The 26058-nt window shown below is 41.8% G+C and overlaps 1 protein-coding gene across 3 annotated transcripts; it reads right to left on the bottom strand.

The window, feature by feature from the left end:
- Positions 1-3569: 3569 nt before the first annotated feature.
- Positions 3570-17413, bottom strand: NME5 (NME/NM23 family member 5). 3 transcript variants are annotated; one of them, XM_067566498.1, is made up of 8 exons: positions 17160-17413; positions 15793-15933; positions 14850-14908; positions 13294-13455; positions 7345-7550; positions 7062-7162; positions 5775-5893; positions 3570-3842 (listed from the first exon to the last, which is right to left on the bottom strand). In XM_067566498.1, exons 4-8 carry the CDS (start codon positions 13420-13422, stop codon positions 3762-3764), a joined length of 636 nt encoding a protein of 211 aa, XP_067422599.1. In that variant the 5' UTR covers positions 13423-13455; positions 14850-14908; positions 15793-15933; positions 17160-17413; the 3' UTR covers positions 3570-3761. The 3 variants fall into 3 exon arrangements, with proteins under 3 accessions (XP_067422599.1, XP_067422600.1, XP_067422597.1); XM_067566499.1 differs by lacking the exon at positions 17160-17413 and adding an exon at positions 17050-17068; XM_067566496.1 differs by lacking the exon at positions 15793-15933 and having other exon boundaries at positions 17160-17412.
- Between the last annotated feature and the right edge of the window lie 8645 nt (positions 17414-26058).

Here is a 26058-nt window from a genome sequence, read left to right as displayed (position 1 = left end):
ATATTTTCTGCTTGTTTTACAATAGAAAGCTCTGAGGAAGTGGAGATTCAAGGGCTTGGAATTTCCAGAGGACACTCGATTGCTGGGTATGGCCATGGAAAACTGAAGTTGATCCTCCAGAGTGAGATGACTTATCTTACCTGACTGCTCTGGTTAAGCAAGTTCAATAAAACCTCTTGTGTCTGCCTCTAGATAGGATCAGCTGTTCAAATGTAAGGCTGAAAAAGTAATTTGGTTTGCTTACTCTGTTCCTGTCATATCAGTCAGTTTAATCAGTTCATTAACAATGTGATGACTTGCTTAAGCCTCCAGTCCCTAGAGGGTATGCAAAATTAGTAACCACTTTATTGGGGAAAGAAGGTGCCAGTAAATGGTCCTAAAAATTACTTTTCTTCTCTAGTCTTAGGTGAGAAATATGGGTCAGCAAATCCCGGTCTCTCTCTTCTTTCCTCATAGATGCTGAAGTAAGTCATAAGCTTTGAGTAAGGCTGTGATCTCTGCCTCCAAAACTGGATATATAAAAGCAAGAGGAAGGGGCTTTGCTTGAGGTTGCTGACATCTTAGAGGGTATGTTCAAGGCTCACTGGAGTTTAAGTTATTCTTAAAGATAAGAAGTCACTTATCAGCCAAGGTGGCCTGGTGAGCAGCCTTGCACTCCAATCTTGCTTGATCTGCAGTTCCAAGAATAACCTTCATATCATGTGATAGGAAGCAGATTGTATCATCCTCCAGCAAGAAATCCAGTTTAATTTTTGTTAGAAAAAATATGTCGAAAGGAAAGAGGTAAACTCCTTGTTTTATAGAACTAGGCTTCATGAGTTGTATTCCTGCATGTGGGTAGGAAAATAAATCTAAACAGGTAGAGTAATTATTCTGAGTGGGTAAATAAAGATGTCTGTATCACCAGACCCCACATGGAGTATGTGCCAGGGTTGGTTCACCACTCCAATGGCAGGTCACAGTCATGTCTCAGATTCCTCTCAGTTTTGGGTAGCTGGGCTTCAGTTAGTTGGTGATTTGGTGTCTAGCTCACCCACCACACCAATAAGAATCTGGGGCAAATCTAAATAAAGTGAAAAAGCACAGTTCTTCCACCCAGTCTCTTTTGCTTGGTCACAGCCCTTCCTTGAGGGTCTGCCCATCTTCTCACCTCTCCAAAGTGCAACACCTTACCTTCTAAGACTTCAACTTCTTGTCGACATCCTGCCCCCTTGGTTGCAGAGATTTTTGCACCATGAGGTAACACTGTGGGGAACCTGAGCCCTTCCATTAGTCCAGGATCCAGCCTCAGGACCTGAAAACCCTAGTCAGATGTCTGTCCTCAAACTCCAAACTGCACTGGCTCCCAGGACCACGTGCTAGGATGCCTTGCTTTTAAATCTCCAAGGCCTTCTCCCAATCTTCTTCCCTGGGCCACCATAGAGTTTGCCAGGTTCTCCTTACTCTTTCTGGGTTTCTCACTATTCTGAGCCACAGGCAGCTCTTTTATATAGCCTGACATTTTCTCCCAGCATGCCTCACTTCCAGCCTGCAGTCACATGACGTTCCAAGGACCACAATTTCCAGAAAACCAGTCTTTAAGAGGCTGGTACTTGGAATCCACCTGTGCTGGACCAGCCCTGCCTTTAAGGGGACAGCGCACATGTGACAGTGAACTATCCATTAGAAGAAATTGGTAACTTCTCCTATCAGCAGCACTCAGGAAGATAGGAAAGGGGTTGTCGGTCAGCAATTTATTACTAATCCAGTGAATAACCTATGGACTCTTACCTCAGAACAAGCTTCTAATCTGTATCTGTCTTTCCTTCTACTAACTCCAAAGGAATCGGTTATTTCTTAGAAAAATGAGAGTGAGTGCTAGTCATTACAGTTGGAGTTGACATTAACAATGGCCATTATTGGACTGAGGAAGCATCCCAAAGCTCAGAAAAGTAAAATTAAATGGTAAATCCATAATAAACAAACTCTTGAATGACTGAAGCATCTTGTTATAAAAAATTAGCACCACCCAGATCCTTCACACCTTAAAAAAGGTAAGAACTCCCCTATAGAACTGTGCAAATGACTGATTTTTCAGTTTCGTGGCTACACCAAAAAAAGAAAAAAAATCAATGTATTTATACTGGAATTGTCAACTCTGATGATAATTGGTGTTCTTCTTAAAGTCCCAGATCCTGGAGTCATAGGATTCTGGGAGAAACTCAGCTTTCTTTCTTTCTTAAATGAAAGTTAATTTCTAGCTCCCCATGGCTGTGGATAAAAGCTTGAAAATGTGACCTCCTAAAGACTCAAAAGGCAAGTAAAAAGAACCCAACATTTATTATTTTCAAAAAATATTTTTAAACCCCTCATGATTTTTTTGGGTCTGACTTGTGATTTTTGAAAGCTTGTCATTACTGTCATTCTCCAGTGAAAGGGGAGAAGAACAATTGGCTTGTGTTAATAGTCACACTGTTCTAGTATGTTCTCAACATATCAATGTTCAGATATTTTAAACATGTTGCAATATTCCGATAGATAGGTATTTTGTTCTAACAGGAGGACGTCTTCTCTCGATTGACAGAATATTGACACGTGGATGACTCATTTCTTATTCAATAAAAGCCCCCTCCAGCCATGTGAGTAAGGAAACAGTTTGTGACAACATTGCTCATCTGGCTGGTATGGATCAAGCACAGCAGTATTGCAAAAAAAGTTGCAGAACAGTTATGTTCAATCCATGCTAGTCAGGCAAACCATGAACTGTCTGCCTGTATAGAAAGCCTGAAGGAAAAGGTGCTGTTACAATACTCCAAAACAGCTTCCTTCCTTGAGAAAAGACCATAGAGGAGAATCAGCCTGTCAACACTTTGAACAGTACGGCTCATAGCCCATTCTTGGTACAACTCCCTATCTGCAGAATAAATTAAAATTGTACTGTAAAAATAGCGATAATGTGGAAAAAATCAGTATGCAAGGTATACCTTTAACATAATTAAGTGAAAGCAATGCATGAACTTTCTCACAAAGGGCAAGATGTTAAATTTTAACACTTCTTCCTTCTAGAACATGCTGAAACAAAAATTGGAGATGGAGTAAACTATGGATCTCTATCAGTGGGATTTTGATTCGTAACTGCTATGCCATTAGCTGCTAGTTACTGAAATCTGTCTTGAATTTCTTTTCTCCAAAGAGTATCTTGACTAGAAACTCAGGCACAAATGAATCATTTCATTAAAAGTAATCTTGCCACCTGTACTTGCTGATCAAACCACTGTGCTAAAATTGCAGGCATGCATACACGGTTTTTGGGGTGCATCTAGTTACTTAACATCATGTTGAAGTAAACATCTGTTAAGCAGTTGCTGTAAATGTAAGCAAGACTTGATTTCACAAAGTACAGGCCAAAAGTGTCTTCTGGAAACAGCCACATGAGTAACTCATTAGAAACAAAGGAATTACTCTGGATGTACACTGGTGTAAATAAGAACTTGATTCTCTATGGATAGCTAAACCAAAGCAGATAGGGAAAATGTCACTGAAAATATTATGTCATTTGTCACCCAGCACATAAATATAGAATCACAAGCTGCAGTTTATTAATTTAATGGGGATAGATCCTAAAATCAATTATTACTAGTCAATTTATAGTTAGTTATAATACTAACATTTATTCCATGTAATATTACTGTAATTATAAATTCAAAGAATACACTTAAAATGACACTAATAAACAGCTTTAGTTGTCAGTGTTTGACAAAATCTCCATTGAACTTTCATCCTTACGGCTCTTCCACGGACATCTGCTGCTGTAGCCTAGGTTTATTGGGATTATGTTCTATCAACCAATCAGCAAACCAAGTCTACAGGATGAAAAGAACATCTTCAGTGTCACTTCTATAACTATATATATATCAAAAAACATTAAAAACCATTTAGCTCCCATATAAACTGAACCTTTTTTATCAAAGACACTATTTTGGTACAGACATCACTAAAACACACCCTTTGTTTGAGACACTATTAAAGTATTCAGAACTGTACATCCCGGTTTATAATAAACCATAAACAACAGTTACCAAGTTTGCCTTTTTAATCTGTTCATACTACATGTTGCTCTTCAGTCTTCAGCTGCTTAAACTGAATTTTAGAGTTTTCATATCAGGGACTATCTCTATATAAGTGTTTGTATGGGGGCATTTTAGCCCTATTTCAGTACAATAAGCATAAGGATTCTATATGGAAAATAGAATATGCACTCAAATGCTTACAGAAATTATTATTAAGTACGCCAGGCCTACCAACACTGCCAGCTACTTCAACAAGTTGAGCCCTTCATACAAAGTGTCACAACTTTCTACACCACAATCATGTTTGAGTGCCTTACGGTAACCCTTACAGTCAGGAAATGGAGCCCTAGAGAGATCAACAAATGTGATGTTCTGGTACTTATTGAAAAAACAGCATATCATGTAAATTTTCTAGCAAACTGTAATGGTTGGTATCTAGGCACAAATGTGAGAGGCAGGAATGCCTGAGTTCTAATCCCATTTGCTAATGACTCAGTCTGGCCTTAGGCAAATTACTTAACCTCTCTGCCTTGATTTCTCCATTTTAAAATGGAGTTTATCACAGGTAGTTGCATACTTCATAGGGCTGTTGAACACTAATTAGTGGATGTCAAGTGTTAAGTACTAGTAAACTGCTTACAGTACTCTGAAGGGAGAGGAGACTTGATAGAGTAGTAAATGGGAAATGGAAGCAGGGATTAGTATCAGATATGAACGCAATGCTTTGTGAAGAGTTACAGACAGGTAGACTAAATAATTCTAGCAGGTTACAGGGAAGAAGGAAACTGAAGAAGCTAAGGGACTAGGGCACTGAGCAGATCTGAATACTAAACACAACAGTGATAAACCATACAATAATAGTAACAAGTGCTGCAGTTGGAAAGAAGAGGTTATAGGGTGTTGCATTTTAGAGAAATGATTAAAACAGAATAAGTATTTCAGCAGAGGTAGAGGCAAGGCAAAAAGAATAGTGACAGCAGATGTACAGATGACGTAGGAGGAGAAAGGTACCATAGTTAAGGGGCAAGGAAGACTTCTAAATTTTTCAACTTGGGAGAAAATTAAAGATTTTACATCCCAAACCAAAGTCCATGAAGTCATATGGGAGACTTTCCATTCACTTCAATGGGCTTTGGGTAAGATTCCTATTTAAGGAGCGAATGACAATAGAAGGTTAAGAGGTTCAGTCAGTGACTTTGGCCTTTATACTGAATTCATTGCAGCAGTTTAGGTGACTGGAAAGGGGTCATAAGAAAACTGCTGGACACCTATAGATGGTTTCATTGGAGAACTCTCAGGGATCAAGTTTATGTTAACCAACGTTAACGTGATCATATGACCAAGAGAATTCCTATTTCAGATAAGCAGTGAATTTGATATTATTAATTGTAGCACACATAGCAGAAGTTAAAATACAGCAATCTCTGCTGAGGGAGCGTGCAAATTTACATTATTTTTTTTTAAAAAGCTGCCAGAACTTCATTGCATAGTCTCTGCATTAGTGCTGTCACAAAGCATTTAATTCCACTCATGCCCACTGGTACCAGAACTGGTTTCTCCCAGCTAAAGTAGGTAGAGAGGTAGGTATTTGACATCAATGCTCAGCTGGCCCTTGATTGCTACCAAAAGGGGCAAAGCAGCTTTCCTAGAAATATCAGGAACCATGATCACCACCATAAAGCAAACATAACCCAAGGTAAGCATGTTGTATGAGAGAATACGTACAAATGGATCTGCTGGTTTCTGCTTACAAAGCTCGGTGAGCCCAGCTAGTAGTGTAGGGTTGACATAGAGGTTCAGGTAATCCTTGGCAGCTTGTCCAACTGGAATTGGCTCAATAATCACTGGAAAGAATAACCATGTGAGTTGAATTGTTGCAAAGCAATTTGCTTATAATGTTAAAAATGACTTTCCTTCGAATGTTTACTATTTAATGGTTATATTTTCCTTGTAATTGATAACATTTAACACTCTGTATGGCTTCTCTGCAAGACATGCACCTTGGTGTAGAGCTACTGCAGTATGTTACCCCAAAGCTATTCTAAGAGAGATGAAGCTACTGGGTATTGTGTCTGGGGTGAGTCTCAGAAGAGGAGATTTAACATATTAGATCAACGGTAACTCCAGAGCAGATTTTCAGTTGCAAAGCCACTCTGCTCCCAGTGAAACATGCTGAAATGAAGTAGCTCCAAGGTTCCTCCCACACCCTGAATTTGCCTGCCCCAATTCCAGTACCATAGAGAGGCATTTGCAGGGTCTGTGAGGCAGAAGGAAAATTAAGTCCCAGCCACTGCGACTTGGGTGGCTCTTCAAATAAAGTTTGCTATTTTCTGCTCTTTGTGGCATAGCAGCTCAGCCATAGTTTAGTCAGTCAATGAAAAAGGACCAAACTGTTCTAAAACATTTTTCAAACCCTCTTTCTGAGCCTAGCTTCTATATCAGGGGTGGCCAAACTTCCTGACCCTTGGAGCTGCCTACAACAATTTTCAGAAGTTCAAGAGCCAGGGCGCACCTGCTGGGCCTCAGGGATTCCGCCCTGTGGCAAGGTGGTGGTGGAGCTCACGGCATGGCAGGCACGCCCCACGGGGCAGAAGCCCTGATCCCCACCACCACCCTGCCACAGGGCACCCGGCAGGTGCCTCTCATGGTGCAGAAGTCCCTGGCCCCATCACCCCACCGTGGGGCTCAAGCCCCGATCCCTGACAGGCGTGCCCCCTGCGGCTAAAGCTCTGAGAACCCCCTCCCTGCTGGGCAGAAACCTCTAGTCCCCACTGCCCCACTGCATGGCAGAAGCCCTGAACTCCCCACCCCAATCTAGCAGGTGAAGAATGGTGGGGAAGAGGTCGTTGGGGGCTCCGCTTTAACTGCAAAAGAGCCACATGCAGCTTCCGAGCCAGTTTGGCCACCACTGCTCTATACTGAATGTTTGGCTAGAGACAGGTAGGAATGGGGCAAGGGCCATATCCTCCCAAAGATGACTTGCAATTTACAGGCAACTAAATGACTCCGTACCTTCAGGAAACATGAATCGAATTTCTCTTTCTGCTGAGGAAAATCTGATACTGCCATGAACTGCATTCCTCAAATCATCTGTCCCATATATTGCTCTTAAACTAAAAGCAACAGAGATAAATGTTTGGATGGCTCTCTCAAATCTCTTCCAGGACTGTCCCAAACCTTTATTAATTTCTTACAGTAAGGGTGAAATCCTCACCCCACTGAAATCAATGGCAAAACTCCCACTGACTTCCATGAGGCCAGGATTTGACCTTAAATCCGCTCTTCTGTAAGTTACCTGTCAGGGTGTGTTTCCTTAGCTCTTATGCTATTTGATGGTCCAATCAACTCTTTCCAGTATGCGATAGCGTTATGTCGGGCAAGAACCATAGCAACTAAAGGCCCAGAACTCATATATGCTGTTAAATTAGGAAAAAACATTTTGCCATATTGATCTGCATAAAAGTTGCTGCATTGCTCTGGGCTTAGTTGGAGCTTTCGTTTCTGCAAAACATAAAGAAAAGGAAAAAATAAGCTTCTATTTTAAGCATATACCATATCATTCATGGATGAAAACACCAAGATTTACATAAAAATGCTGTATATTTTCCAGCACGTGTAATGAATTATAACTTTCCAATTTCTTATATTAAGATATTCATCAGCAGCCATTATGTCTTCTCTAAAACACTCTGAAATGTGACAAAATGGTATTGTGGGATCTCATGTTTGTGTTTTAGTAACATTCACACGAAATCTGAGCAACGTACAAGTAAAACATTTTTTTCTGACTACCAACCCTGCAAGCTCAATTGGGCTCTGAAAGACAAGTTACAGTCTTTCTGTCTCACACAGTAATAAATATTCTGCAAATGGAAGTGTCAATTTCTGTTGATGACGTACAACTGGCATAGAATCCAGCTCACTTTCCCAGAGCTGTATTGGCTCAGCAATGCTTACAGGAGTAAAAAGTAGTAAAAACTTACTTTTTGTCAGTAAATTAAGCAGCCACAAAGCAGAATGCACTCAAGAGCAGGTCAACTGAGTAAGAAGATGCCATTTTAGTCAATTTTCTAACCATAAACACACTATAGCATTTTTTAAATTGATGTTTGTCCTAATGCATAATATTAATTAGACTGTATACAAGAAACTGAATGCATTATTAGTGGTCTGTGCTTTAATTATTCAACTCACCAGTACTATTTTGCACTTTTATGCATTTGTCTCTTCATCCTAGACCACTACCTGTAGAACGGTTCTATTTTTCATTAAAAGAATATATAGTTTTATATTCTCCAAAATAACTAACAAGCCTGCAGGTAGCAAGAATTAAGGCAATTATCTATGGGAACAGAGTAAGCATAAGACATTCACTAGGGAATGAAAGCAAAAGAAATTAAAGGAAAATTTGTGCTCTTTGAGCCCGACCCTGTGACATCCTGAGCACCTTCAGCTCTATTGACTTTAATAGTGAGGTCACTAGGCATTCCACAGGAAGCGTTAAGCACCTTAAATTACCAGGTCTCAAATTTTATCTTTCTGAAATTTGATACATTACATGTAAAGCAAATAAAATATTTTCTGGAGGAAAAAAAAGACTGTACTAAAAAATGATAAAGAAAAATTTTGTGATTTTGGGGGGAAAAAAAAAAAAGAAAGAAGTTTTCTAGTCCTTACTCCATAAAAGGTTCATATATATCTCTATACCACAATGTACTGTACTTGACACCTACTATTGTAGTAGCTGGAATTTATTGGACTGAGAAGGAACACTGCATTTGAGCAGAATAAAAGGGTTTACTTGTTTATCAAGCTGTTTCTGTGAGAAGCACAACTTGCTCCACTAAGGTTTCTGAACTACCACCTCAGAAAGTCAAAATAATGGACCACAGCTGTACAACTGCGACATCTAGTGGCCAGTTCCTAAAATACAATGAAAGGTGATTACTTTAAGACAACCTTTACAGCTGGAGGTCAAATCCATACTTCGGGGCATATCTTTGCCCCACTTTGCTGCTTCTGCAGTGAAAAAGGAGCAAATGCACCCTACAAATCTGTTACTGGGAATTCTTGCTGGCTTGGGAAGCATTCCCAGGCATAGAAGTGGCACTGCCGATACTTACAACTTCCTCCCCATAGCTCCTGGAACATCCTTTGCTAGATGTTTCCCTAGGCTCAGCCAGAGCCCGTTGATCTTCTATCCTGCTCCCACTGAGCCTCCAAGAGCCTGGCAGGGAAGCAGGCAATGGAGGAGCCAGAGCTACTCTCTCCTCCCTCCCCTACAATGCAGCAGGTGACCAGGTGTTTGGCAGTTGTGGCAATGCAGGGATGAACGCTGCTCAGAATGCTCCTGGTTCACATCGGAGCTGCAAGGGAAAGCGGTGCTTCCATCTCCATCTTGAAATGACAGGGCTAATTACACTTCTGGTCTATAATGGGAGTTTAAAAACTGCAGGGACAGGGAAACCCATTGCAAATAAATACATTGCAATGCACTTAAACGGCACACAACAGAAAAGACTTGGCAAGGTTCAGCTGTATTCTTAGAGAAGTGATTGTTTGAACTGGTGCTTGACATTGCAAATATCTGCGCCACCTGTATTGTCAAAGTCATGAACACAGTTTATTGACAAACCCTGTTTTCCTGCTGCCAGCAATAAAGAGTCGATAGTTCAATGGAAGCTGCATTCTATTCCACCTCTTGTGGCAGCAGCATAATTACCAGCTCATTTGTACTTCTAGAATCTTTTGTCCTGGTGATGGTGGTTGCTAGGGTGACCAGATGTCCCAATTTTATAGGGACAGTCCTGATATTCAGAGCATTTTCTTGTATAGGTGCCTATTACCCTCCAACCACCATCCCAATTTTTCACACTTGCTATCTGGTCACCCTAGTGGTTGCTGATATATGAAGAATACTAACTGATTTTCAGATACTATGTTTTATTGCAGTGCTGGCAGTCAGAAAAATCTTGTTCTGACTTGTAAACTAAGTCATTTTATATATAGAAGTCCCATGGATAACAAAACTGGAACATCAAGATGCTATTGCCTGTAGAACCTGCTGAGACATTAAACATGGAACAGCAAAACGCTATTTTTGAAATCACTTTTCTTAGACATGAGGCAATTCTCCAAAAAGGGCCATTTTTTTAGTTTAATGTATCCACCCTGCACATCATACATCATTTGAAAGCTTATTTTATGTATATTTAGATGAGGTATGATGTAAAACTGTCAAGTGGTGTCATAAGCCTGTAGGCTGAAACAAGAGTACCCAAAATGAGAAAGTATAATTTTTTGCAATGTTCCAGAAATACTGCAACACGACTATGACTATAGTTTTTACCGTTTATGTTTATTTCAACACCTTAATGTGATGTTTATTGGTCACACTTACCAAATGACAATGTATTAAAAGATTTTTATTGGATTTGCATGAGCAAGTTTTTTTCCTCAGAAATGATTAAGCTTTTTAGCATGGGGCAAAGATGGTGAATATCAACATTTTGCAATACACTGACATGAAATGTTTTCACATAGCATATTCTTAATTGTTAAAGTGTCACAAGTGATTACAATAGTTTTCTATATTTTCAGTTGAAATTGGCTGACCCAGGCTGTGCACCAGTAATGGTAGATTGCGTGCCCATAATTTGTACTACATAGTGGGTATATATAAATATATGTGAATTCCTAATGGAATGCTTCTCCCTTTGTAAGCTTTTGTGCTTACAATGTACTACTATATAATCTGCCTCAAAGGTTTTAATTTGTATTTGCCTATGCATGCAGTACTAGCCTTTGAAATATTCTAGAAACTAGCTTTTGTAATTCAGTGACACTTATGTGCAGGTCAGTATTAGTGTTAGAGATGACAACATACAACTTCATATTATGAATATGCAAAAGCTAAGAGAAAGAAGTGGCTAACAAGTAGTGAAGGTAAAGTCCATAAACAAGTCCTTGCCTCTGTACTGAAGAGGAATGAAAAGCATGTGACAGATCTCATCAACCATGCCACCAACCATGCCAATATGACAAACTCATTTGACCCTGAATCACATCTAGAGATGCTTATCAACAAATCTCCTAGACTGCATGTAACATCAGGTGTACAACAGTATCTACTGAAAATAGCAGATGTTGGTGAAGAACAAATGGACAGATTTGTAAGAGGTGCACTTGATTCTGATGTGACACAAAGCTTCTTCAGCCCAATCAAGAAATCTGGCATCAAAACATTTGCTGAAATAGCCAAGACCAAATTTAAGTCTTGCAAAGGAGAGATAATTGCAGCAGTTATCAGTTCAGAAATTGTTTTCTGCATAGCCCTGTCCTTAGCAAGATGCAGCGATGATGTTTCAATGGTAACTGTTCTTCGTCACCCACCAGGACCTAAGCCTGACCCTCTTCTATGCTCATGAAACTACAAGAACAGACAACGCTGAATTAGGGCATCAGCTGGAAGCTCAAGCTGAAGGAATCCATGAGCCAAGAACATGCAACAAAGAAACCACAGTGTATATCAGAGATGCCATAGCTCTCATACAAATAATGGCTGGAGACAGATTCCACACATTCAATGAATTGGCTACTGAGTACTTGAGGCGGGTCCTAAAATTATTTGACAAAGCTAATTCTGTAATCGAAGTCTTTGACAGAGATGACAACAGTAACTCTGAAAACTGCATAAAGAGAGAGCCAGGACAGGATCTAAGATAGGATGAAAGAAATATCAGGTAATTGGTGAATGCTCTGTGCCTCCATCAAGAAAGTTTCTAAATGTGGCATCCAACAAGCAGTCACTTGTAAAATTCCTCTGTGAACATCTGGCTCAATATGCACCTGAGAGAGTGTAGGAGCACCACCAACACAAACACTCCTTCCTGGAAGTTCTTCCAATGGTGAAGTAGCAAAGGCCATCACCAGCAGAAGTGGTGAAGCAATTCAAGACTTGTATGGTACTCAAGTAAAAGCAGACACAAGGATGCTTCTGCATGTTGTATGTGCCAACATAGCTTTTGGATTTCTTGGTGTCAAAGGAACCATAATAATTAGGTCACCTAATACTGATGTTCTGGTTCTTGCTGGAACACAAAGATAACATGTGGATTGAAGCAGGCACCATAACAGCACACTCACAAGTGTTGTTTCATACCTGTGCAAGCAATTTGTAATGTACTAACTCCTGACTTCTGCAGCATACTTCTTGCTGTACATACATTAGCAGGATGTGACTCAGTGTCATCCCTATTTGGTATCGGGGGGAAAAAAATCTGTGTTTAATGCTGTCAAAACAACGGGAGCTTACTGCTGCAGAGATCTTGCCAAATTGGGAGAAAGTGATGGACAAGGAAGTTGGTAGCAGTGCTGTATGCTCAGAGCAAGAAAAAAAAGGAAACCCACAGAGACCTGAACTTCTTGTACATCAAAAAGGACAAATCACTGGCCTACTCCCACCATGTGAGGACAGTTTTTGAAGAACATGTCAAAAGAGCATCTTGGCAAACACAGATTTGAATGTCTTCACATACAGGGAAACCAGATGTTGGATCACCATTGCAACATGGATGGAAATAGGTGGATGATGAACTTCTTCTTGTATTCTTCAAGGGCCCAGTGGCATCTGAGCTTATGCAAGAACTTATTTGTGCCTGTAACAGAAGGGGTCACTGCACAATCATTGGTGTTTGTAATCAGAACAATCTTCCCTGCACAGAACTATGTACATGCTAAGACAATGAAGACTATGATAATCCACACAACTCTCGACAGAGATCATAATGATGAACAATGTAGATGATGACATTGACTAGAAATGTCAACGAGTGCTATTACATTTCAATACTTATACAAAGGTATTATTAGATTTTGTTGTATCCTTTAGATTGCTGTTGTGATGTTTTGAGGTCAAAGAAATCCAATTTTATGTCTTGAAATAATACATAGTCATTAGACTAATAAATGAATGCAAATATTTCATAGTAGTCATTTTAACATGTTGATGTTAGTGTAATTATTTATCCTCATTTCTATACTAATGGCACCACATGACAGCTCCACATCATATCTCACCTTAAAGTACACATAATAAGATTTCAAATGAAGCATGATGTGCATGTGTGTAGAGAAGGTAAGTCAACCAAATCGGTGGTGTTTGCCTCTTGCCTACATGACCATAAACCAACTTCAAATAAAAACCAACTGTGTGTAGAACTTTGTTTCATATATAGCATATTACCTGAACAATGGTGAATCCTGATCTGAGAATTATATCTTCTATTTCTTCTTCTTTGTCAATTACATCTGGTTTGATGAGGGCCAGAGTTCTTTCTACATAAATCTGAGGCTCAGGCATTAACGCTTGCATCTTTGCTTCAAGATTAAAATTCAGTGCTTCTCCCTTATTGCAAAGGCAGGCTTTTATTATACTTAAACTTACATTCTTGTTAGCTGAACATGCAATTACATACCAGTGTCTTTTGTTATTACCTTTCTAAAATTTGACAGATTACTCAGAAATTATATGAGATACAGAATGCTACTGTAACAAATGAGAGCCGAAAGATGAGACAAACATATGGAAAGCAATATCAAATAACGCTACCTAATTGCAGAAAACACCTCAGGCTCACAACACTCCTCTCATATGTGCTGTGACACTCTGGGAATTTTGGAAAACTATAGTGAATGTGTGTGCTGAGGAGTGATGGCAGCAATCTGTGTTGTTTAGAAAAGGGCAAAACTGAGCCCTAGAACACTAACAAAGTCTTCCTTAACAATAATGTCTTGTTAAATTATTTTATCTGCATAACTAATAAAATAAAATCTGGCTAATAATATCTGATTGACAGCTGTTATATGGTAAGTTAAAGTAGGATGAACTTGGAAAACCTGCCTAGAACTGTGAGTTCTAGTTCTGAATGTTGTGGATGAAAACCTAGTCCCATTGAAGACAATGAGAGTTTTGCTACTGACTTCACAGGGGCTAGGATTTCTCCCTCTGTGTCTTGTGGTATTGTGGTCTGTACATATTTTATGCTCAGATCATTCCCTCCCATGGAAAACCCGCAGAAGGGGTCTCAGAGGGAAAAAATCTCCATGAGCATCCCATTATGGAGATCTCCTCATATCATCTTGTTGGGGTGCAGGGTTTACCTTGTAGTGAAAAGATATGGGGCCTACCCCTAAACTTAGTGACTCTCTAGAGATCTACTGGAAACCAAGACCATCGACATGGAAGCATTCTGTTTGCACACCAGCTGTGACTCTCAACAGTCTCCCACTCCACTGGCCACAATGAAAGGATTTTCTTTGCCATGTCTGCTTCCAGGACAGCAGTAGAGTGCTCCATGGAAATGATAATATAGTCCTCGGCTGCATTTTCTCTTGGGAACCTCTAAGGCTGGTGGGGAGACAATATGCCCCTCAATCCCACCCACAGCTAACTCAATCTCCACTTCCTCCCCAGCAGGAATCTCAGATTACAGAAGAAAGCCTCTCCAGCATCTAGGATGAGATGTTCAGGGCAGCTGAACTTCTCTTTCATGCAGGAGTGGGGAGATCCGGATATAGTGTGCCTGCTGCACATGAATGTAGGAGAGTCCATCTGGATCAAGGCTGTGAACAGTTACTTGCTTTTCTGATCGAAATGATAAGCTTTGTTGTTAACTCCCTATTTTCAAATTAGCTTATTACCACTAAATTTAAATTTTATATATTAACAGATTTACATAAGGAATGTAGTCACATTATTTCAGACTGGTAGGCAAGCACTAGGAATAGAAGATTGCTTACCTGACAACTTCCTTCCTCCTAGAAGCTTCTCCCACAATTCTGTCACATTTGGGAAGTAGCTAGTAGTGAAACAGAAGTAGGTAGGGATAAGGAGAAAGTCAAATAGAATAAGGTAGGAATCACAACAATAATCTTTGACTTTTTTTGCAACATGCAGCAGAGAGATAGGCTGGTCCAGTGGATAGGCAGCTAGCCCTGAGAGACCTTGGTTCTGCTTCCCCCATGGACTTCCTGTATGACCTCAGGCCAGTGCCATAAGGACAGAGTTTCAAACGTTTTTAGGCACCCAAAGATTCAGGTAGGCATCTAGTGGGGTTTACAAAGCACCTAACCTTCTAAATGCTTTTGAAAATCTCACTAGGTGCCTAAAAACCTTTGAAAATCTGTCTCAGTCTCTCTGTGCCTCAATGCCCCATCTGTACAATGGGGATAATAGCATTGCTCTACCTCATGGAGGGGCTGTGAGAATAGGTTAGACACTGTGAGGCACTCAGATACTGCAGTGATAGTACCACATGCTATCCCTTTCCTTGGTTTTTGCCCCTTGTTTTCACCTATCCCTTCATATCTCTCTTTTCTGAATGTAACCTTGGCCATATTTCTTCTGAATCATCAACCACCTCTCCCAAGAGCAATTCCTATATTACAGGCTCATCTGTGGACTTCCAGATTATTAATTTAATTACCAGCCCTCTCTTATCTTAATCACCCAGCCTCTATTTATAAACAAAATGCTAACTCCCCACGTCAGGGGCACAAGCTGGGAGCAGCAGCAGCACCCCTCCTCTGCTGTGCAGTGCTGCAGTTAAAGAGCTCCACTGGGGCTAGGACATGTGCTGAAACTCAGGACGGGGCAGAAGCCTCTCGCCCCCAGAACCCTTGGCAGGGTGGACATAATTCATCCTCTGCTGAGTCTGGGGAAGCTCCCTCACATATTAAGCACCTTATTTTGCTGTGCCTGGTACTTGTACAGCTACTGTGCCGTGCCTGAAAGGGGGTAGAGGAGCTCAGCAGGGAGCTCGACCAGGGAGGCTCCGGACAGCTGTGGCCTTGATGCTGCCCAAATCCCAAACTGCAAAAGAGGCTTGGTTGGAACGAAGAAAAAAAAGCTCATTATTGCCTGAAAATGGTTAATAATAAAAGGCAAAAGAAAAAGTCAGGAGAAAACAAACTGCCCCTTGACTGCTGTGCCTCTGGGTAAGTGGGAGGAAGAGTGGCCAGCAAACACCGTTTTGAACTGCCTCTGGAAACTGCAGCATGGAGGGGAGCTGCAGCTGTAACAGTATTGTGGGAGACGCGGGGCTGAAGAAAGTTAAATTATAGATGACATCTTGTGTTCAAGCCTGCAACCCAGAGCCACTCACATTGTCCCACTGAAACCAATGCCACTATTCACATGAGTGAGCGCTGGGATGCTTTTATTCTGATCCGGCCCAACTAAACTTCGTTGTCTTTCTCAGTCTGTACAGTACTAGACTCTTATGTGTAAATTAAGTGCTCAAGATAAGCTTATAATTTTCTAACCAATCTGTGTCAGGCCATTAATGAGCTCATAAAATAAAAATATATACAAGCACTCATCCCAGGGTCCAGTCCAGGCCACCTGAAGTACTTGTCCCGGCTGTCACCTCACGGATGGCCTCCACCAAACCATCAGAGAGAAAAGAGAGGCGTATGCCCTGGAAATGGATTTTCACTGGCAAAGGCTGCGTTAAGGGGAGAGAGCACAGCGCTGTCTGCGCAGAAACGGACTGGCTCTTGTGTTAAACCAGTTCATCCTCCGGGGCCATCACTGGACTCGTTTGGGAAGGCAAGCAAAGCCAGGGCCCGATCCTGCAGCCTTGCAGAGCTCCCTTTGCCGTCGGCGGGAACTCGGTGCATGAAAGACACTTCGGGTCCGAGCCTCATCGGCACAGGAACCTGTTGACACGGCACCACCCAGGCTTGCTCCCACTCATCCAGCCTCATACCAGGGAGGGCTTAGATGGGGGAAGCGCTACAGGATCTCCCCCGCGGGACCGACCCTCCCCACACGCCACCCCGTTCTCCTGCGGCGCTGAATCTAACCCGGCTACCCCGGGCACTCGTGCAGCGCTCCCCACGGGGACGGGCGGGGGATTCCTGCTTGGCCCCCGCAGCCAGCCCCTCCCTAGGCGCCCGGTCCTGCGCCCAGCGAGCCCCTCTCCCGGCACATCCCCACCCTCGGTGGCGAGGCCCCGCATCGGATCGGAGCCCGGAGGGAGAGCGGGCCACTAGCCGGTCCCCATCGCCCGGGGCGCCCGCACCCGTCCGCCCTCGCCCGCCACAGACCTGCAGCCCGGCAGCTCCGGGCCCAGCTCCGGTTGCTAAGAGACCCGATGCAGCAGCGGAAGGAGCCACCTCCCCCTACGGCGTCCGGCGAGGTCCATGCCAAGCGTGCGTATGGTTGCTCGGAGCTCTGGCCGGCTGGGGCAGGGGGCCGGCGCGGGCGGGGGCACCGAGGCCCGCTGCTTCAGGCACGTCGTCCCTCTGGTTGCTACCATCGCAATGACTCCCTGTCACGCCCCTTCTGCCTGGCTCTTCCGGCTTCTCTTTCCGGGCAAGAGCTCCCAGCCGCCCCGTGTGGACGGGCAGAATCCGGATTTGGGGCGAACCCCTCCGCCCTCTTCCGAAAAGCAGCGTGGGAGCGGCCGGAGTTCTGCTCGCTGCCCGCCTGCCGCGCTCAGACAGCGCGGGAGACGCTCTGGGGACGCAGCGGTGTGGGCCGGAGGCTGGGGAGGGCTCGCTCTCTGCTGATGGAGGGATTCGCTGCGTGTCTGGCACTGGCGCTGACGTTTCACGCTGATTTGAAATCTGGCTTGTGACAGGTGGGACGCCCCCCACTAGCACGGCCTGCTGGGCATTGGGGGGATTAGCCCTATCGCCATGGTGCTTCGGCCACCCTCACAGCTGCTCCCTGAGCCCCCGCACTGCAGGGACCTCCAGGCATCCTCTCCATGGCACAGCCCTCCAGCTGTGTCAGCAGCTGGGCTCCCCGCTTGCAAGGTTTGCACCGCAGTCCAACTCCCCAGCCACTTCCCAAGTGGCAGGGAGGGAAGAGAGGACCCAGGCCCACCCGCTACTCTAGATCTCAGCCCAGGGACCCTCTGAACCCCCTGCCTTCCTTTGCCTCGGCTACTGCCCCATTTCTCTGGATCACTTCCCCACCCCCAGCACCCTACTCACTCCAAAAACAAGAGAGTCCTGTAGCACTTTAAAGACTAACCAATTTAATTTCTGCAGGCATAAACTTTCATGGGCGGCACCCCACTTCTTACTGCCCACCAAAGCTTATGCCTGCAGAAATTAAATTGGTTAGTCTTTAAAGTGCTACAGGAGTCTCGCTGTTTTTGCTGTATGCAGACTAACACGGCTACCCCTCTGGAACTACTCACTCCAGCCGCCCATCTGGAACTCCTCTACTCCCCACCTGCACTGTTGCAGCCTACAGGGGCCACAATCTTCCCTCCTCAAGCTCCAGGAACCTACTGAGGGTGCTCTGCCCTAGCAGGGCTCTTCTCATACCCGCCTGGATTGGCTGTTTTTCACAGCCTCTCTCATATTGGTCACTTCCTGTGCAGCCTTCCTATGGCTCTATTAACCCCTTACATGCCAGTGTGGGGCAGACACCCCATCACAAGCCTCATTTGAGCTCTGTCCTCAGGTCATACATACATATTTATATAGCACCTCAGAGATGGAAGGATCCCAAAAGCTTTACTATACTAACTATAGACCTGGTCATGGAATTGCAATTGAACGCAGACCAGACCTAAATATTCACAGCAGCCCTGCAATGCAGCCAAACAAGAGGGTAGGCAGTGAAGTGAACTAATATATTAAAACTTCAATTTGTAGAGAGTGAATTCAATCTTATTTTATCACAGGAAAATGAATTCTGTGGTCATTCCCTTCTGGTCCGTAGTGCATATTTGTCTACATGACAAGGCCCTAGTTAATATGATTAGACATTCAGTATCCTCTAGAAGTACCCAGAGACTGGATTATCAGGGGTGAAGCAGGACAGGACAAAAGTGAGATGGATAAAGTGAGACATTATGCATCAGTAGACTTTCTTTATCTCTAGATAGTACTATCAGAAAAAGAGCTGTTAAAAGAGGAAAAGGGGGGATTGTTTCTAAGTGGCCACAAGATGTCAGCATTGCTCCTCAGAAATCTGCCTCACTGTAGCTTGAAAAATTTCCAAAAGTGGCAGGTAGGTATCTGCAATATTTCTGCTAAAATGTAGTTTATCTCCACTACAAGAATATTTTTCTGAATTTGTTTTTCACTTCATCCCTGATAATCCAGGCTCTGGGAATTTCTAGAGGATAACAAATGTCTCCCCATACTAACTAGTGCCTTGTCATATGGACAAATGACTTTTCAGAACAGCAGTTTCTTAAACCTGGTCTCAGAAACGCATTCCACCGTCCATTTCTAACACAAATATAAGTGCCAGATTTTAATAGCCTTACTCTATTTTAGTAACATGTTACTACTTGTAGTGGGGTAAGGAGATTTACCAAGGTGTATCAAAATCGAGCCCCTAAAGGACAATGAAGGCAAAAAAAGCTTTCCACCAGCTTCAGTTCCTATCCTAAACTACTCACCAAAGAACAGTCATGTAAATATTCAACTTCTCTTATTTTTGTAGCATGCACAAGAAATTTTGCATTTCTGTGCCTAGTTAACTTGACAAATTCTATGGAGTTGGTGTACTTGCAGCATATTGTTACAATAAATGTTTTGGGGCAGTATAAAATTGAATTTAACAAATAAATTATATTATTCATCTTCATATTTAATTCAATACATGATATCTTTTAAAAAAATTATTGGTATCCACTGCAAAATTTCTAGTCACCTGCTCCAGAATGCTGCAGAAACTAAGGGGCTTTGCTGCAGAGTACTTAGGAGACCTGGCTGAAGAATCAGGGCCTTAGTTATATATGTACATTACCTTCCTGTTCAAGCTTTCTTTTAAAAGACCAAAAAACTAAATATCTGAGACTCCTTGAGCTTCCACAGCAAGTAGCTGCTTTCCTGAAGATATCTCTCCACAGAAAGGAAAGGCTGGATTTCATAGCTCTCAACAGGCTTTGAGCTCAGTTTAGTTACCTGATTTCTCAGTTGGAAGGGAGGGAAAAACCAGGCACGGGTCAGAGCAGAGACTTGAACCCCTTAAAAGCCCTACTCAACCTGTGACAATCTGTAATGTGATCTATATCTATAGGCTTATTTAGTCATGACTGCATGCATAAGGCCAGATTCTGCATTCTTGTGAGCAGTCCTGTGAAGTCAATGAGACATTTCACAGGAGAGCATGTTTACCATTGTGAAGATTGCACAACTGGGCCTCTATTTTGCATATGCAATTAGTATGACTGCATTGGGTTCTTATATGCGCATATGACAAGAATTGGCTATTTACATATGCTATTGCACAAATTCTAAGTGCAATTGTATTTTAAAATTAGGTACACATTTTGTAAATCTAAAGCTTTCAATAATTTGTCCCCATATCTATATCCTTGTATTAAATGAATTTCCATTTGAGAGGGTTCCAGTTCTGTCCTTCCCCACAATCTCGTTTTCTTCTTATCTTACTTACCAAAGGAAAGAAAGAAATATTTCTCAGTTAACACACATGCCACTTTTTATAGTATTAGACTCTGAGAGGGTCCTGCTGCTTTAAAAAAATCTGACCCTACAACTTACTGCATTAATAACATTATTAAATATTATCATCTTGGTATTTAAAAAAAAAACACCTTTCAGGTAACTCAGGGTCTGATCCAACTCTCACTGATTTCAAAAGACTCTCATCTGGTTCTTTCTTATGAATGAAAAACAATAAACTTGAGAGACAAGGAGGGTGAAGTAATATCTCTTATTGGACCAACTTCTGCTGGTGAAAAAGACAAACTTTTGAGCTACACAAAGGGTGGAGACCTTTGGTCTTGGGACCAAACACTGCTACAACAACACTGCAATAAATGTTACAATTACAGTATAATAAATGTCATTTACAGTTCTGAATATGTCTCGGTGCATAGCTTTGCTGCTGTACTTTATCTGTTAAGAGGTTTAAGTAGCCTTAGTTGTCCTTACTTATTTTTAGCCAGCTTGAAATATAAAAAACATTGAAGTGTTCTGGCTGTAGGTCTGTTTGCATTCTGGTAACAAAAGACAAATATAACTTTTAACCCTCAATATCGTTTCAAAGTTTGTATTCTCTGTTGTGTCATAAAAAGATGGAGAAATTTATTGGGTATAGTTTTTTTTATAGAAGAGTATAATGGCAAATACTATTTTATATGCTAGAATAATAAATAAAAGACTAAAGGAATGACACTAGCTAGTACCATGGACAAAAAAATGTCAGGGTATGTGTATTTGCACACCTTCTTTTTGATGTTCTACACTGTAATAATTTCTGTGTTAGTAATAACTCACTGGCTATATATCAAATAAATCTAAAGCATTCTACATATGTATTTGATAAGTTCTGAGCCATTACAGACCATCAGCTAAATATATAAGTAAAGAGTTTTCAAAAGATCTGTTAAAGGGGCCTTTTATACTTATGTTAAAATACATAAATAAAAATTGAAATCAAAGACTTAAAAAAAAAAACTGTAAGGAAAATGAATGGTTCAAATTAAATTCACCAAAGGAAGATATTCAAAGTTAAGTGGCAGATTTTTAAATACGTACCTTTACATGTGTCCAACCATTTTTGGAAATTGCATGCTTCGAAATTTGGTATGGCTCAATATTTGCCTTTAGAAATCTGTTCCTAAGTATTTCTGACATCACTCATACAGTTTTTCAAATAAGAATAGTATTAGGTAACATCGGAGGATTTCCAGGCTTTTGTAGAAGTCATATCCTCAGTGTTCCTTTACAACTGTGCTTTTTTTTCCTGCATCTCAAGTCTGTGTAATGTATGGAGTCCAATTTTGCTATCCTTACTCATCTTGAGTAATACTTTTATCCATAAATACATAATATGGTATTACTTATGAATGACAGTATTAGGCCCAGGATCAAGCGGTCTATACAAAGGCAAAACTCACATTGATTTCAATGATAAATCAATTGTCAAAATCATAATGATTGCAAGATCAGGCACACTGCATGTGAAAAACCGATGTTATTTTTTCACAGCAGTAGCCACCTTATGTAAGGAATAACACACAAGAGGGTGTATGGTTATTGAGAAATAACCACGCCCTTTAAATGCAGAGTGAAGCACAAGACCAAAAATTCTAGTTACTCAAACACCCTGGAAGGATTATCCAAAACAACCTGTAGTATGAGACACATGAAAGTGCGGCAAAGAAAAGAAAATTGATAGTACAACAAGAAATCAAAATAAACAAGAAAAAATGAGAGCAAAGAAAGGAAAAGAGATGGAGAAATCTACCTGAAAAGAGAAGGGTGTAATTCCTGGTTAATAAGGGTGTGTGATGCTAATGGCTTGTCTACACGGGGACATTCAGCAAAATTAATCTGAATTAACTAATGGTGTGAATTTAAAGTGGCATGACACTCTTATTCGGAATTAAATGGTATTAAATCAGTTTAGTTTAATTCACTTCCTAAATTAATTAAGATGAATGGAATTAAGATCACGTTAAATCTAAATAATGGCTTGTTTGCATGGGGAGGGAGGGACACAGGAAAATTAATCTGAATTAACTAAAGGTGTGAATTGAAAGTGGATTAGCTAAACCATATTAAACCTCTGTGCGGGACTGTCATAGAGAATTACAGTGGCCTTAATTCAGTTTAATTTAATTTACTCCTTGGGCTGGAAATTCAGTTTGAATGGTCACTGAATTTTAGATTGTTTTAATAATTTTATATTTGCAAACAATGAGAATGTGCAAATAAAAACAGATTTAAAAACACAAACAAATAAAGAATATGGCTGAGAATTTAACCATGCAAAAGTGAAAAAAAATCCAGTTAAAATTTCACCAGCAGTTGTTACTCAAACAGATTGCACACATTCATGGGAATCAAAACATAAAACTCATCTTGGACCTTTAAAATGCTGGTTATGGCAAGTGCCACAGGCACCAAGACAACAGGGGATGGAAGTGGACTCCAAATGGTGAATTCTTTGTTATGGTGAGAGGCACCTGATTTTTCAAGTAAGCTTATAACTATGTAACTTTGCTTATTTATTTAAAAATGTTCCTTTAGGACCTCACCCAATAACCAATTGTATCTTTTGACTGACTTTAAAAGGAACTGGATTAGGCCTAAAAATGCTATGTAGTGGGATTGTGTCCATCCTGAGCATGAAATTATTCTGCAATGCTCTTCTTTGCTTGTTACAAAGACATAGAAAACTCCCTTGTTTTGATTTTAATTTGAACATGGATGATGTGGGAGACTTAAAAAAGTGATTTGTCTAAGGATGGCCTGGATCTTAAATTTGGTTGCCTAGTAGGAAAATACATTATCACATTTTTATTTTTGGTTAACCACAACCAGTCACCCATGTTCCTCCTGAATTGCAGTAGGAAGTACAACTACTTGAGTGGAGCCCGAGTTGAAATTTAGCAGAGTAACAGAGTTTGTGGGCAGGCAGATAAACAATCATTTTGCTTTGCCATTTAGTAACAATTATAGAGAAATGTAGGTGGCGATTGTCACTTTCATCCTTAAATCAAATCAGTGCTTGAATAAGAAGAGAAAAAAAAAAAGTGTGGTACCCTCTGAAGCTCTGCCCAAAAAAACAAGCGCCACCTTCATGAGATGCCAATATGAGATACCAAATACAGCAGACTGCAAATGTACAAAATGTGATCTCCTCGGCTTCTCAGGCTTGGCTCTTTGTCGGTGGGATTCAGGTACGCTCTTTGGCAAGACAGATTAAGGCATAGGCTCTAGCTCCCACGGACATCAAACTCTAAGGTTCTGTTTAGAAAAAATATTTCTAGCCCTCCTGATTGCAAAACCTGGATGGTGAGAAACATAAGTAATTGGGTTTAAACAGAAATAAGAATGTTCATACAGCATTTTGCACTAGTTTAACTAAATCAGTGCATGTAGACATGCACACTAAAGCCATGTCTACACTAAAAGTGCTTTACCACTATAGGTACACTACAGCAGCAAAGTGCTCTTAGGGTGAACCCATCTTATATTGGCCAAACTGCACTTTTACTGGCATGGTTTATACCACCTCGTGAGCAAAACAAGGTGTATCAATAAAAGCACAGTTTTGTAACTATAACTGCATCTACACTAAGGGATTTTGCCAGCAGTTATGTCAGTCAGTGTTCACACCCCTGACTTACAAAGCTATGACAGCAGAAGTCTGAGGTGTAGAAATAGCCCAAATCAATTGGACTATTCACATATGCTTACTTATGTAAACTGGTGCAAGATTGGGCCTAAGAAATTAAACATCACTTGTCTCAAATGAGTTTTGGTTGTACCAGGCTATAGGGAATAACCCTTCCATCATGGTATCATTTGTAGTAAGTCAGTGATGCTACTGAGCAATGAAAAGATCACTACACTGTAATGTGAGATCACATTAACTACATACCGGATTGTATGTCCTGCAAGCTGCAGCCTTTGCAGAATGTGGGGCCGAGTTCTGACTAGCCTGAAAACCTGAGGCTGGATGAGAATCCTAGCAGATTTCATACAAGACCAAGTCAGAGTTTATAATTTAAAATGAAGGTTGCTTTGGAACTATGAAATTTACAAGATGAAACCATCTAAAAACCTAACAACCTAATTTTCTTTCTAAAAATAAACAACATGCTTAAGACAATATATGTTTTCTTAAGTGATGAGACTTTAATAGTCATTATGTCATAAAACTGCTACATACCTCTGTTTTGGATTTGTTGCTATGCGCCTGTTTTTCTTCAAAACTGTAGAGGGGGCATCTATGTTTGTTTACATATTTAATATGAGGGCCTAGCTGACAGAACACTGGACTAGGATTCAGAAGAATGGAGTTCTATTCCCAGCTCTGCCACTGGTCTGGGAGGGGGGAATAACTTTGGATAAATCACTTGGCCTCAGGCCTGGTCTACACCTAAAATTTAGATCAACTTAGCTACATCCCTCAGGGCTGTGAAAATTTTTGTACTTTGTGCATTGTAGTTAGGTACCCCCAGTGTAGACACAGCTAGGTCAACCTAGCTACTGCTGCTTGGAGAGGTGGATTATCTACATGGTCAGAAAAACCTCTTCCAGTGATGTAGGAAGCACCTATGCTACAGCAGCAAGCTGTAGGTGTGCCAACGTAGTGTAGACATACGTTCTCTTTGTTTCCACCAGATGTAAAATGGGGCTAACGATCCTGAACTCCTTTGTAAAGATCTTTGAAGTCTGCTGATGAAAAGTACTACAGAAGAGCCAAGTGTTGTTATCATTGGCATCTCTGGCCAGGCATCTAGCTCTCCATAGCCTGGTCTATATCTAAAACTTAGGTCAATGTGGCTACATCACACAGGGCTTCGAAAAATCGACACCGCTGAGAGATGCAGTTAAGCTGCCCTTAGCCCCAGTATAGATACCGCTAGGTTGACAGAGGGATTCTTCCACCAATTTGGCTGTTGCCTCTGGAGGGAGTGGATTTACTACCGGGATCGAAAACCCTTTCCTTGGCTGCGGCCAGCGTCTACACTACAGCAGCCTTGCTCCTGGTGGTGTAGACAGAGCCTGTGCGTTTGACGGAAGGGCAAAGCTCCCAATCGCAGACAGGTCACCAGCCTGGGAAGGTTGAGGAAACCAATTTTCACCCCCTTTAGAAGCCAATGGGGGGAACTGAGGAGAGTCTCCTCTGAAGCGCTAGGCAGGCTGCCCCCCTCTGCCCAGGAACGACCTCCTCCTTCAGCGCTGGGGGTGGACGGGGGTCGGACACACTTCCCGGATGGGGAGGCTTCATTCCCTACCACAGCGGGCAGGCCGGCGCCCTTCCCTGCATTGCCTCCCCTCACAGGCTGGATCAGGCTCCCAGGCCCGCTGCCCCGCGGACGCGCCCGCTCTGGTTAATCTCGGCTCGAGAGGGCTCGCCCGTGGTGCCAATACCAGCCCCACCCTCCGTCTGGCGGGGGGAACCAATGAGCGAAGCAAGTCCGCGTGAGTGGCAAGTGGAGACAACCAATGGGCAGGCGTCTTGTTGCCGGGTCGCTCGGGCTCTCGCTCT

The sequence above is a fragment of the Emydura macquarii genome, unplaced genomic scaffold (assembly GCF_026122565.2).
Source record: "Emydura macquarii macquarii isolate MOO-44397 ecotype Brisbane River unplaced genomic scaffold, CSIRO-AGI_Emac_v2 contig_2768, whole genome shotgun sequence".
Taxonomy (NCBI): domain Eukaryota; kingdom Metazoa; phylum Chordata; order Testudines; family Chelidae; genus Emydura; species Emydura macquarii.
Note: the sequence above shows the minus strand (reverse complement) of the source record. Positions and strands in the feature narration are given on the sequence as shown.

Bases quoted from the DNA above. Each gene is read 5' to 3' on its own strand.
- NME5 (XM_067566498.1), bottom strand. From the start codon at position 13,422: ATGCAAGCGTTAATGCCTGAGCCTCAGATTTATGTAGAAAGAACTCTG. The intron at 7,163-7,344 runs GTAACTTACAGA...TGTTGCTTTTAG, and splicing joins AAGGAAACACACCCTGACAG to TTTAAGAGCAATATATGGGA. The intron at 3,843-5,774 runs GTACGTATTCTC...TTCATCCTGTAG, and splicing joins AGAAACCAGCAGATCCATTT to ACTTGGTTTGCTGATTGGTT.